Below are 13299 nucleotides of genomic sequence, written 5' to 3' on the forward strand. Positions count from 1 at the left end.
GAGAGGGATAAATGCCAATAGAATGCGCTGCATTCTATTCCAGGCCTGGGATTATAAATAACAAGAGTATTGAACTTCCATTGCACCATATCTATCCAAATATCATATATTATATCATCTGACAACTTTATGTCATTAGAATGCTATAATATCAGGGATCTGATATCGTATTATAAAATAATGAAGTAGTTTTAAAATCAAATCAACATGCCCATATATTTAAGTGTTTGTCAACCATGCCCTTGGTATTGTACCTAAATTCTTCTTTATGACATATATGCTCTATTTTTCGTAACCGCTGAGCTAAGTTCGGTGTAAACTTTTGCTTCCAGTACATCAGTATTAAGGATTTTGCTGTGTTTAGCAAATGTGGGGTTATTGAGTTTTTATATCTAGATATTGATTGTGAAGTAAGGTGAAATAAAATAGCCCAAGGATCAAACTGAATTATATATTTTTGTATTATAGACGCCATATTAATAGCTGTGCCAAGATCTTGATATTTTAGGAAGCCCAGCACTTAAATGTCAGCCCTGATGAAGGGGTATTTGGGCCCCCAAAACACGTTTGCTACTGTTGTGACATCACTGTCATGAATAAAGCCTCATGTACACTGGACATTTTGCAGGCGCTCCTAGCGGTGTCAGACATTTTTTTATTTTTTTTATTCCTGCCTCTTAACTCGTCTCTATGTTAGCCTGTGTGTCCATTCACACATAAACTTTTAGCAGCGTTTAGTGGCAGAGGCTTTTTAGATCCAACACCCCCCCTCCAGTGCCAGTGTGTCCACATGGCCAGAATTACCGTATTTATCGGCGTATAACACGCACTTTTTTCCCGTTAAAATCAGGGGAAAATCGTGGGTGCGTGTTATACGCCGATCCCCCGCCGATTGTGAGCCTCTCGGCGGCTTTTGGCTCACGTGAGCCGGCGAAAGCCGCCGAGAGCCGTTGAGTGCCGCCGAGATATACAGGACATCCGGCTCCATATCTCGGCGGCGCCATTTTTAAGGCGCCCTTCACACGGACGACTATTCTGCTGCAGTTAAAAGCATGTTTTTTTTCGGTGAAATTCAAGACTCCAGGCACTGCGATCAGCTGCATTTGTACAATGCGATTACCTGCGTTTAGGTGCGTTTTCACGCGGTTGCTTTTTGCTGCGGTAGTCAATGTTTTTGATTATCCATGATGCATTTCAGTCCTCTGCAGTGCTTCCTGTTTTTTTTTTTTTTCTCACGCTGCTATCCGCAGTTGACACAAAAGACTGCGATTACCTGTGGTTATGTGCAGATAGCTGCGCTAAATCTCTCCTGGACGCAGTCAATTCTATTTTTTCTATCAGCACGGAACCGCATGTAACGAAATCACAGCTAAACGCAGTGTATGAATGGGCCCATAGGAAACATTGTGTGCTTTTAGCTGCGGTAGAAAACTAGAAAATCCGCAGCTAAAAGCACCATTCTATCCGTCCGTGTGAAAGGGGCCTTAATGGCACGGTACTGACAGCGTACAGACTGTCTGCAAATGACACAGGGGCAAGGCTGCAATTGACACTGCCAAGGATGCAATGATGGACAAGACTGCAGATGGACACTGATAAGGCTGTAAGACTGCAGATGGACACTGATAAGGCTGTAAGACTGCAGATGGACACTGATAAGGCTGTAAGACTGCAGATGGACACTGATAAGGCTGCAATGATGGACAAGACTGCAGATGGACACTGATAAGGCTGCAATGATGGACAAGACTGCAAATGAACACTGATAAGGCTGCAAGGCTGCAAATGACACTGACAAGGCTGTAAGGCTGCAGATGGACACTGATAAGGCTGCATTGATGGGCATTTAAATGTAAGTTTTTTTTTTTTCCTTAAATTTCCCTTCTAAAAGTTTTTTCCTTAAAATTCCCTCATAAACTTGGGGTGCGTGTTATAGGCCGATAAATACGGTAAATATTTTTTTCTAGCCAGTGAAATGAATAAACGCTGAAATGCTTGATGTGTGTAAACACGTTACACACTTTTACAAGTGGAAGGCCTTTTTTAAAATTTTTTTTTTTGCCAAGACACTGCTGCTAAAAGGAAGGCTTCTAGGAGAGTTTAAAAAAAAAAACGCCCTGTGTGCATGAGGCCTTAAGGTTATGTGGTCCTTTGAACTGATCATTTTCCGCTGTTTCTTCTGTTTGCACGTCCTCCAGTATATGGTGTTCATAGTAAAGGAATATTAGGATTCTTTGACCTACCTGACAACTCGGTGTGACCAACTAGCCATGTCATCCTGGGGCAGGGCCGGCCGCCGGAGGTTGAGCAGTTTAGAACAATTTCATCTTTAGAGGATTTTCCAGGGATCTGAACGACCTCTATGATAGGCTGGGAAGGGGTGGCTGCAATAGAGATGGATAGAAATTACGGCTCATTCACCCTGACATATTAGGTTTGATTTACTAAAGGATGAGGGGGGGGAACTATTCACTGAGCAATGTGAATGTCATCTCAGTTATGTGAAGCTGTGTTCAAGTCAATCATCCAAACATTTTCCATTTTTTATTTCCTCGCACATTTGGGTATTAACATTGAACACAGCTTTGTCCTCTTTTCTTTCATTTTTTTTTTTTAATGTTTAAAACCAAAATAAAAGTTACAAAAAGGAAAAAAAACATTCCCATAGACACTCCTAAACCTTGTGGACAGCCTTCCCAGAAGAGTTGAAGCTGTTATAGCTGCAAAAGGTGGGCCAACTCAATATTGAACCCTACGGACTAAGACTGGGATGCCAGTAAAATTTAATGTGTGTGCAAAGGCAGGCGTCCCAATACTTTTGGTAATATTGTGTACAGTAAAACCCTGGATTGCGAGCATAATGCGTTCCAGAAACATGCTTGTAGCATTTGTATATTAAAGCGAATTTCCCCATAAGAAATAATGGACACTCAGAAGATTTGTTCCGCAACCATTTATTTATAAGGCTTTCGGTTTATAGTCCATATAAAAAGATTATAGCAATGTGACCAGGTTGTGTAGCCATAAAATGTCCATCCACAAATGGAAGCCTCCACAAGGGGATTAGAAGCAAAATCCATCAGGAGCTCCAGAGTATAAAAGAGAAGAGACGCCTAAAGCTGGATACACACTATACAATTTTCTGTAGATCTTTTCCTTCAGATTTACCAAAACCGTATAATATGAGGTCAAACCTTCAGAGTTTAAATTTGTCTGCAATCAGGCCGGCCCTTGGATTACATGGTTTTGGTAAATCTAAAGGAAATCAGACAACAAAAGTTGTATAGTGTGTATGGGGTCTTAGTGTAGCAATATGGTTACATTTAATGAAGGTACAACATTTAGCAACTCACATGGTTGACTATTAATAGAGGCACATCTAAGTATGGAGGCATCCGGGGTAAAGTTGTGCACATAGACCGTCCTCCACACCGCCGGCTCTCACCGCTGTCAGTCTGCAATCGTGACCGGGAAGACTACCCTGCAGTAGAGCGATCTGAAAGCGAGGCTTGAATCACTCGTGGAGCGCAGAGTGGAAAGGATGACATCTCTGGCGGTGCAGAGGACGGTCTATGTGGACAGTTTTACCCCGGATGCCTGCATACTTAGATGTGCCTCTTTTAACCTTGCCTACAGGGCACTTCCTGCCCAGGCCATTTTTCAGCCTTCAGCACTGTCGCACTTTGAATGACAATTGCGCGTTCATGCAACACTGTACCCAAATGAAATTTTTATTATTTTCTTCACACAAATAGAGCTTTCTTTTGGTGGTATTTAATCACTGCTGTTTTTTTTTTTATTATTGTTTGCTAAATAAAAAGACTCCTGCCTGTCAGGTGAAAGCATTCAGGCGGAAGCACTCCATGCTTTCTGGGCTCCGCTTGCCCATCTGCAGGCCTGGGGGTGACATGGCGGGTGCCAGCAGCTGGAGGGGAGGGAGAAGAGCAGACACACGTCCACTCTCCTCTACCCGGAAAGCAATGTCTATGACGTCACTTCTGGGTCAGCCTATTCGTGTCCCCGCCCACCTAGCTGAGATGGGAAGTAATGTTTTGCAAGGCGATCTGTATTGCAAAACATTGAGGCCCCGTTCACACCTATGCAAATTAGATGCGGCTTACACCGCATCCAATTCGCAGGACGTTTTAAAATACATTCATTTCAATGCATCTGGTTCACATGTGCGTTGCATTCACACTGCGCATTGCCCAAAAACGTGTGCGTTTTCTGGGCATTGCGGTGCGAATTACAAGCACATTATCTTCCATGGGAACGCATCTGATTCGCAGATGCATTGCGTTCTGAACACGAATTCTCTCCTTCTCCTCACTACACCTCCCCCCTTTCCCCCCTCTCCCTGCTCACTGATCCGCAGCCACAACGGAGAGGAATCGCTGAACAGCTGTTTTTTCTCTTCGCAGAGAAAACGGAGCTGAAATTCGCACCGCACATGTGTGAACCCAGCCTTAGTGAAGCCGAGGAGACATGCAGGGCCTTTTTAGACCCTGCATGTCTCATTAACCATTTAAGTACCTGGAAGGATTTGACCCCTTAATGACCAGGCCATTTTTTGCGATACGGCACTGCGTCACTTTAACTGACAATTGCGCGGTCGTGCGACGTTGTACCCAAACAATGTATGTCCTTTTTTTCCCCACAAATAGAGCTTTCTTTTGGTGGTATTTGATCACCTCTGCGGTTTTTTATTTTTTGCGCTATAAACAAAACAAAAAACAATTTTGAAAAGAACAATATTTGTTACATTTTGCTATATTAAATATCCAAAAAAAAATTAAAAAAAACAAATTTCTTCATCAGTTTATTTTTATAAATAAATCAGTTTATTGTATTCTACTACAAAATTTTGGTAAAAAAAAAAATTTCAATAAGCGTATATTGATTGGTTTGTGCAAAAGTTATAATGTCTACAAATTAGGGAATAGATTTATTGCATTTTTATTATTTTATTCATTTTTATTTTTTTACCAGTAATGGTGATCAGCGATTTTTAGTGGGACAGCGACATTGCGACAGACAGATCGGACACTTTTGACACTTTTTTTGGGACCAGTGACCTTTATACACCAATCAGAGCTATAAAAATGCACTGATTACTGTATAAATTATACTGGCAGGGAAGGGGTTAACACTAGGGGGCGATCAAGGGGTTAAATGTGTTGCCTGGGAGGTGTTTATAACTGTGGGGGGAGGGGACTGACTGGGAGTACAGAGAGAACGCTGTTCCTAATCACTCTGTACTTCCCTGTCAGAACGGGGATCCATACCTCCCAACTTTTTGAGATGGGAATGAGGGACACCAATCAGCAAAAGTATGCAGGCATAAGACACGCCCCATTGCCATGCCCCCTTGAAGAATTGTACTGAAAAAACAAGATTGGTTAAACCCACAAGTGCTTTTTTACCACTACTATTCCTTTTTATTGGCTTTTGGAATTTACAAATGTAGCAATTTAGAAATCAGATGAAAGGTTTAGTGCTGGAAAACACTTTCCGATAGATAAAAAGTGCATTTTATATACATCTATATAGATTGGACCAAAATGAGGGACAAATGAGGAGGAGTGAGGGACATTGTTCCAAATCAGGGACAGATGGGAGCTATGGGGATCTGTTTGTTTAGATTGACAGACCCACTGATTGGGTCCCCCGCTAACAAATGGACACGCGCACGCCTACACTTCAACTGTGGCAGCTGGTCGGCAAGTGGTTAAAGAGAACCTGTCACCTAAAAAACATCACATAAGGGGACTTTTTGGTGACCTATAGGTGGCTTTTGGAGCGTCACCTATAGAAAATATAGGGTAATGAAGTTTGTTGCCATTTCACGGGCGCACACAAATTTTAGGGTTCAACATGTTTGGTATCTATTTACTCGGTGCAACCTCATCTTTTATATTTTACCAACAATGTGAGTAGTCTGTGTTTTTTTTTTTTTTCCCCTAAGATTCCCTTTAGTGTGTGTGTTTTTTTAACAGAAATTTTGCATTTCCTAGACCTTTGCGTTAACGTGTGACATAAAAAATTGGAACTATCTTATTTTATTTTATTCTCTAGGGCAGGGGTAGGCAACCTGGGGGAACTACATTTCCCATGATTTTTCCCGCGATGTCACAGTAATGATAAAAATCGCAGATCGTCGCCATTATTGGTATAAATATATAAAAAAGGCCATTAATCTAGCCCCTATTTTGTAGACGCTATAACTTTTTTGTGCAAACCAATCAATATACGCTTATTGCAGTTTTTTGGGGGGTTTTTTTATCAAAAAATATGTAGAAGAATACATATCGGCCTAAACTGAGGAAAAATTTTTATATTTATTTATTATAGCAAAAAGTAAAAAATATTGTGTTTTTTTTTTTTTTTCCCAAACTTGTCACTCTTCTTTTTTGTTTATAGCGCAAGAAATAAAAAACGTTTTGGGTAAAGTGTTGCATGACCGCGCAATTGTCATTCAAAGTGTTACAGCGCTGAAAACTGAAAATTGGCCTGTGCAGGAAGGGGGGTGAAAATGCCCTGTATTGAAATGGTTAATTAAAAAAAATGATTTTTGTTTTATTTCGAAGTCTCTAGGGCAGGGGTAGACAACCTGGGGCCCCTCCAGCTGTTGTGGAACTACATTTCCCATAAGGCATTGCAAGGCTGCCCGTTACAATTACTCCCAGATTCATGATAGGACTTGTAGTTCTGCAACAGCTGGAGGGCCCCAGGTTGCCAACCCCTGCTCTAGGGTGTCTGCTTTCAGAAAATATATAATGTTTGGGGGGTTTTGTGTAATCTTCAGGCCTAAAAGGATTTTTTTTTTTTTCAAACGTGTGCAAAAAAGAGCAAAAAACGGCTCTGGCAGCGAAAGGGTTAATGTGAGCCTTTGTGATCTTTTTTTTTTTTTTCTGCAGAAGTTTATTGGTGTATGCATTACAATGTAATTAGGATCATGTACTGCATGGATGCGCAATGAATGGATGCACACCAAAAAATACATGCACAGTGCATGTGTGCAACACGCTAATATACATCCATAGATATACATGGGGCCCGTGTGTGATGAGAACTAGCAGGGTTAAGCTCCTGTGTGTGCGGCTTCTGCAATGTTTCCTGTACGTTCTTCTTTGTGGTTCTTTCTTTCTAAATGTCGGGGCTTCTTCTCTATGTTGTTGGTTTCACTTTTAGTCTTTATCAGCCCATTATACAGGAATGAGCCGCGCTTTTGTCACGCCCTGTCTGTTACATGCCAAGGGGAACTTAAGGTTTGGAAAGTGCTTTATCGTAACGTGGATTTTCAGCCACTGGGGAACTACAGATCCCAGAATTTCCTGCCAAAATTCCCCAACAGCAGGACAGCCAAAGGCTGTTGAACATACAGCATAGCTCCCAACTGTCCCTGATTTCGAGGGACTGTCCCTGATTTGGAGTCTCTGTCCCTCTTCCCCCCCTCATTTGTCCCTCATTTTGGTCTGATCTATATAGTTGTATATAAAAAGTACTTTTTATCTATCAAAAAGTGTTTTCCAACGCTAAACCTTTCATCCAGTTTCTAAATTGCTGCATTTGTAAATTCCAAAAGCCAATATAAAGGAAGAGTAGTGATAAAAAAAAGCACACGTGGGTTTAATCAATCTCGTTTATTTGTACAATTCTCCTTTAAAGGGGCGTGGCAGGGGGTGTGTCCTATGCCTTCATACATTTGCTGATAGGTGTCCCTCATTCCCATCTCAAAAAGTTGGGAGGTATGCAGTATGGTGTCCACATATACTTGGATTTTCAGTGAAATATGATTAATTCTAAACAAAAATGTGTTTTGGGATTCTTTTACAAAATTTTTCGAGCCCAAAAAAAAAAATGGCAGGGAGACTAAATTATATTTTTGACCTCTTTTGATGGAGTTTTTGAAATGTGTGTTATATGATAAACTTTTTTAGTTCAATCCCTTTTAAATATGTTAGAAAATTTTACCAATACTTTTAAGGGACATCGACTTAAACTGAACATACACCCTCATGTGGGCAGGGTCACTCAAAAAAGACACAATGGAGGAGATTTACTAAAACTGGTAAACACAGAATCTGGTGCAGTTGTGCAATGTAACCAGTCGGCTTCTAGGTTTAAGTCTCAGTTCACACTGATGCGACTTATCATGCGATTTGACACTTTCAAATCGCATGACAAGTCGCAGCCTATTTTCGGCAATGAAACTGTTCATATCATAGATTATGAAAAAGGTTCCCACACTACTTTTTGACGATTTTCATTGCGACTTACATAGACTTCTCTTAACTACTTGCCGATCAGCCACCGTCGCGATACGGCGGCAGGTTGGCTCACCTGCGCGAATCACCGTAGCTGTATGGCGGCTGCTTTAAGCCACAATGTCTGCCGGCCACACGCGATCGCTCCTCAGAGAGCCAGGACGGGGATCTGTCAATGTAAACAAATCCTCATTCTGACAGGGAAGGAGAGAGATCTGCTGTTCCTCAGGAACCAACCCCACCCTAGGACACATTTAACCCCTTGATCGCCTCCTAGTTAACCCCTTCCCTGCCAGTGACATTTATACAGTAATCGGTGGCTATTTATAGTACTGATCGCTGTATAAATGTCAATGGTCCCAAAAAAGTGTTGAAAGTGTCCGATCTGTCTGCCGCAATGTCGCAGTCCCACTAAAAATAGCTGATCACCACCATTACTGGCAAAAAAAAAATTATAAAAATGCCATAAATATATCCCCTGTTTTGTAGACGCTATAACTTTTGTGCAAACCAATCAATATACACTTATAGCGATTTTTTTTTTTTTTTTTTCCAAAAATATGTAGAAGAATACATAATGACCTAAACTGACGAAGAATTTTTTTTGGGATATTTATTATAGCAAGAAATAAAAAATATTGTTTTTTATCAAAATTGTCACTCATATAGCACAAAAAAATAAAAAATGCAGAGGTGATCAAAAGCCACCAAAAGAAAGCTCTATATGTGGGGAAAAAAGGATGTCAAGTTTGTTTGGGTACAGCGTCGCACGACCGCACAATTGTCAGTTAAAGCGAGCCAGCCATTGGCTCCCGCTGCTGTCAATCAAATCCAATGACGCGGGCGCTGGGGGACGGGGCCGAGTCATACATTCGGTGGCTATGGACGCCGAATGCTGCACTCGGGACGCACCCGCAAGGTAATGCCGGGGGACCCCAGAAGACGAGGTTCGGGGCCACTCTGCAAAACGAGCTGCACAGTGTCGGTAAGTATGATATGTTTTTTATTTTTAAAATAAAAAACAAAAACAAACCCTTACAATCACTTTAAATGAACAAGCTAAGAAGCTGCTTAAGTGCACCAGTTTTAGTAACTCTCCTTCATAGCAACTGTAACCAATTTTAAAGCTGAACTCTGGAAACAATATCCTCAATAGCCACAAAGCACATAAATTTGCTTATGTTGCCTATAAATTATCTACATAGTGAAATTTAAATCATCTACCTCCAAATTTTATTCTTGACCAATCACCCACCTGCATGTTTTATTTTTGATCACGCCCCTTCCTCAACGTTTTATTTCTGACCAATCCCCCTCCTCCACTTTTTATTTCTGACCAATCATCTGCCTTCACCGTTTTTTTTTTTTTTTTTCTGACCATTCGCCTTTCTCCACATTTTATTTTTGACCAATCCAATGTCTGAATGTTTTATTTTTGACCAATCATCTTTCTCCAGGGTTTATTTTGACCAATCACCTGCCTCCATATTTTATTTCAGATCAATAACCCGGCCAATGTATGTATGACTTACCCCGCACTGTAACGTTGACCTCTTTGGCTTTCACTGGTGTGCTGTAGTGTAAACACATATACACGCCTTCATCGTCCAAGGTAATATTGGATATACTGATAACAAGCCTGTTCTGCGATGACCTGATCAATTGGAATCTTCTGTCTTTCAAAACTAAAAACAAGCAAAAAAAATGTGAAAGTGAATCCAAAGCTCAAACTTGTTTTCAGCTTTGTAGAGAGTAGAGAATGGTAATAACCACCATCCGTGTTTATTTTGTGTCTTTGTTGCTGTCTGTGTCCCATTGTAGAGATTTCCATTCACTTTCTCTCCTGGAGACACAGCAGGAAGTGAAAAGAAATCTCTCCAAAGTGAGAAAGTTGGACAGCTGGCACTGTAGCAGGTGTCCCCATTGGAAGTTTTCACCTTATCGTTAATGCATTTTGGGGGATTTCTGCCCCTTTTCTTTCAAGCTTCAGTCAAATCTGTTTGTTGATGGATACAGTTTATCTCCTAATATGATAACATTGTTCCTGAGTGTCCATTGTGCCACTGGAGGTTCATTAGATGTTCTGTAAAACTTATGACCAACAAATCCAACATTACCAAAGCCCTGAAGAATCCCCCAAAACGTGTTGGCCTTCTTTTAATTCATACACCAAAATAGTGACCATTTTTTATCACTCTCAGCACTCCTCCCCACCTCCACAGCAGTAAGAACTTGGTAGGGGTTCTAACCTTTCTGTACCATATCAAAAATGATGACAAAAAGTATGAGCTGTAGATGCAACTTTAATGTCAATGCTGCAGTAATAATTTAAAGATCATTTCTTCAGGTTTTGTCTGGACCGATGACAAATCTAACGAATTTACAAATTCAACAAATTAACCAATTCATACAATTATCTGTCTTCTAGAACAGTGCTCTCCAAACTGCGGCCCAGGGGCCAAATCCAGCCGTTTGCTTGCCTTTATCTGGCCCTTGACCAGGGTCGTCTTAATAGCATCATGGGCCCCTGGGCAAAGTAATGCTCTGGGGCCCCTGGCCTACAATGGAGACAGTGCAGGTAAACAGACATCAAGTAGGTAGGAGGCAGACAAGCGGAGCTTCCCCTTTTGGATGGAGCTCCACATTAACTACATGAGCAATCATTATGTACAGCAAAGAAACAGTGGGAAAATACTACAGACATAAAGTAACAAAGCTGTCCTGTGCATATAATATATCTGCTAGATTGATGCCTCCCCAGCACTATGGCCCATCCACACCCCAGATATCTCCCCAGCACTCTGACCCCATCCACACCCCAGATATCCCCCCAGCACTCTGACCCCATCCACACCCCAGATATCCCCCCAGCACTCTGACCCCTCTACACCCCAGATATCCCCCCAACACTGTGACCCCTCTACACCCCAGATATCTCCCCAGCACTCTGACCCCTCCACACCAGAGATATCCCCCCAACACTGTGACCCCCTCTACACCCCAGATATCCCCCCAACACTGTGACCCCTCTACACCCCAGATATCTCCCCAGCACTCTGACCCCTCTACACCCCAGATATCCCCCCAACACTGTGACCCCTCTACACCCCAGATATCTCCCCAGCACTCTGACCCCTCCACACCAGAGATATCCCCCCAACACTGTGACCCCCTCTACACCCCAGATATCCCCCCAACACTGTGACCCCTCTACACCCCAGATATCTCCCCAGCACTCTGACCCCTCCACACCAGAGATATCCCCCCAGCACTGTGACCCCTCTACACCCCGGATATCCCCCCAGCACTCTGACCCCTCTACACCCCGGATATCCCTCCAGCACTTTGACCTCTCTACATCCTAGATATCCCCCCAGCACTCTGACCTCTCTACATCCCAGATATCCCCCCAGCACTCTGACCTCTCTATACTCCAGATATCCCGCCAGCACTGACCCCCTCTACACCCCGGATATCCCGCCAGCACTCTGACCCCTCTACACCTCAGATATCTCCCCAGCACTCTGACCCCTCTACACCCCAGATATCCCCCCAGCACTGTGACCCCTCTACACCCCAGATATCCCCTCAGCACTGTGACCCCTCTACACCCCAGATATCCAACCAGCACTGTGACCCCTCTACACCCCAGATATCCAACCAGCACTCTGATCCCTCTACACCCCAGATATCCCCCCAGCGCTCGAACCCCTCTACACCCTAGATATTCCCCCCCAACACTGTTACCATATACCATAAGATACCCCTTGTATTGTGACCCCCACTACATCCCTGATACCCCCTACCCTGTGGCCTCTCTACATCCCTAATACCTCTAGCACTATAGTCACCCAAGCTACCCCACGCATTTCTACTCCCTATACACACCAGATCCCCCCTCAGCATTGTTTTTCCCCATACACCTTTGATATCCCCCAGCACCATTATTCCATACATGTTGTACCCCCTTTTCCAGTGGAGATACAGTGAATGTAAACTTCAATCAAGCAGGCAGAAGGAGGAGCGGAGGAGGGAGCATCCCTCCGGGCATTCTAAGCGTGCAAACAGTTGCGCTCTGACCCCACCCCTCTCTGCTGGCTGTGAAATAATAGGTATCGTTTTGCACAGCACGATGCACCGCTGCCAGCCTGCCTCCCCTGTGTATCCATCACTCTCAGTGCCATCATGGGGCCCCCAATTTTGGGGCAGTGTGGGCTCAAGGACCAGCTGCTTTGGGGAAAGTGCAGGCGCCCCCCATGCAGCTGGGGCCCCTGGGCAGTGCCCACTCATTAAGACAGCCCTGCCTTGGGTACTATTCCTCTGACTAGTACCAGGCACTATTCTGCCAACTGACATCAACGATGGGGCACCATTTCTCCCACTGACACCAAAAAGGGGGGACTATTTCTCCCAATGATGCAAACAATGGGGCACTATTCCTCCCAATGATGCAAACAATGGGGCACTATTCCTCCCAATGATGCAAACAATGGGGCACTATTCCTTCCAATGATGCAAACAATGGGGCACTATTCCTCCCAATGATACAAACAATGGGGCACTATTCCTCCCAATGATACAAACAATGGGGCACTATTCCTCCCAATGATACAAACAATGGGGCACTATTCCTCCCAATGATACAAACAATGGGGCACTATTCCTCCCAATGATACAAACAATGGGGCACTATTCCTCCCAATGATACAAACAATGGGGCACTATTCCTCCCAATGATACAAACAATGGGGCACTATTCCTCCCAATGATACAAACAATGGGGCATTATTCCTCCCGATTATGCAAACGATGGGCACTATTCCTCCCAGTGATACAAAAGATGGAGGACTATTCCTCCCAATGATACAAACAATGGGGGACTATTCCTCCCGATGATATAAACAATGAGGAACTATTCCTGCCAATGATGCAAACAATGGGGCACTATTCCTCCCGATGATACAAAAGATGGGGCATTATTCCTCCTAATGATACAAACGATGGAGGACTATTTGTCCCAGTGATACAAATG

General features: G+C 43.1%; 2 protein-coding genes across 2 annotated transcripts in view; one reads left to right on the top strand and one right to left on the bottom strand.

Annotated features, from left to right (window-relative positions):
• Positions 1-13299, top strand: part of LOC141111166 (uncharacterized) — a 169961-nt gene that overhangs the window by 58352 nt on the left and 98310 nt on the right. The window lies entirely within an intron of this gene.
• Positions 1-13299, bottom strand: part of CRTAM (cytotoxic and regulatory T cell molecule) — a 70945-nt gene that overhangs the window by 45379 nt on the left and 12267 nt on the right. The window contains exons 3-4 of the mRNA XM_073603211.1: positions 9800-9952; positions 2244-2384 (exon numbers count right to left, since the gene is read on the bottom strand). Coding sequence (XP_073459312.1) covers positions 2244-2384; positions 9800-9952 — 294 coding nt within the window. The remainder of the gene's footprint in view (positions 1-2243; positions 2385-9799; positions 9953-13299) is intronic.

Source organism: Aquarana catesbeiana, linkage group LG10, assembly GCF_042186555.1.
Source record: "Aquarana catesbeiana isolate 2022-GZ linkage group LG10, ASM4218655v1, whole genome shotgun sequence".
Lineage (NCBI taxonomy): Eukaryota > Metazoa > Chordata > Amphibia > Anura > Ranidae > Aquarana > Aquarana catesbeiana.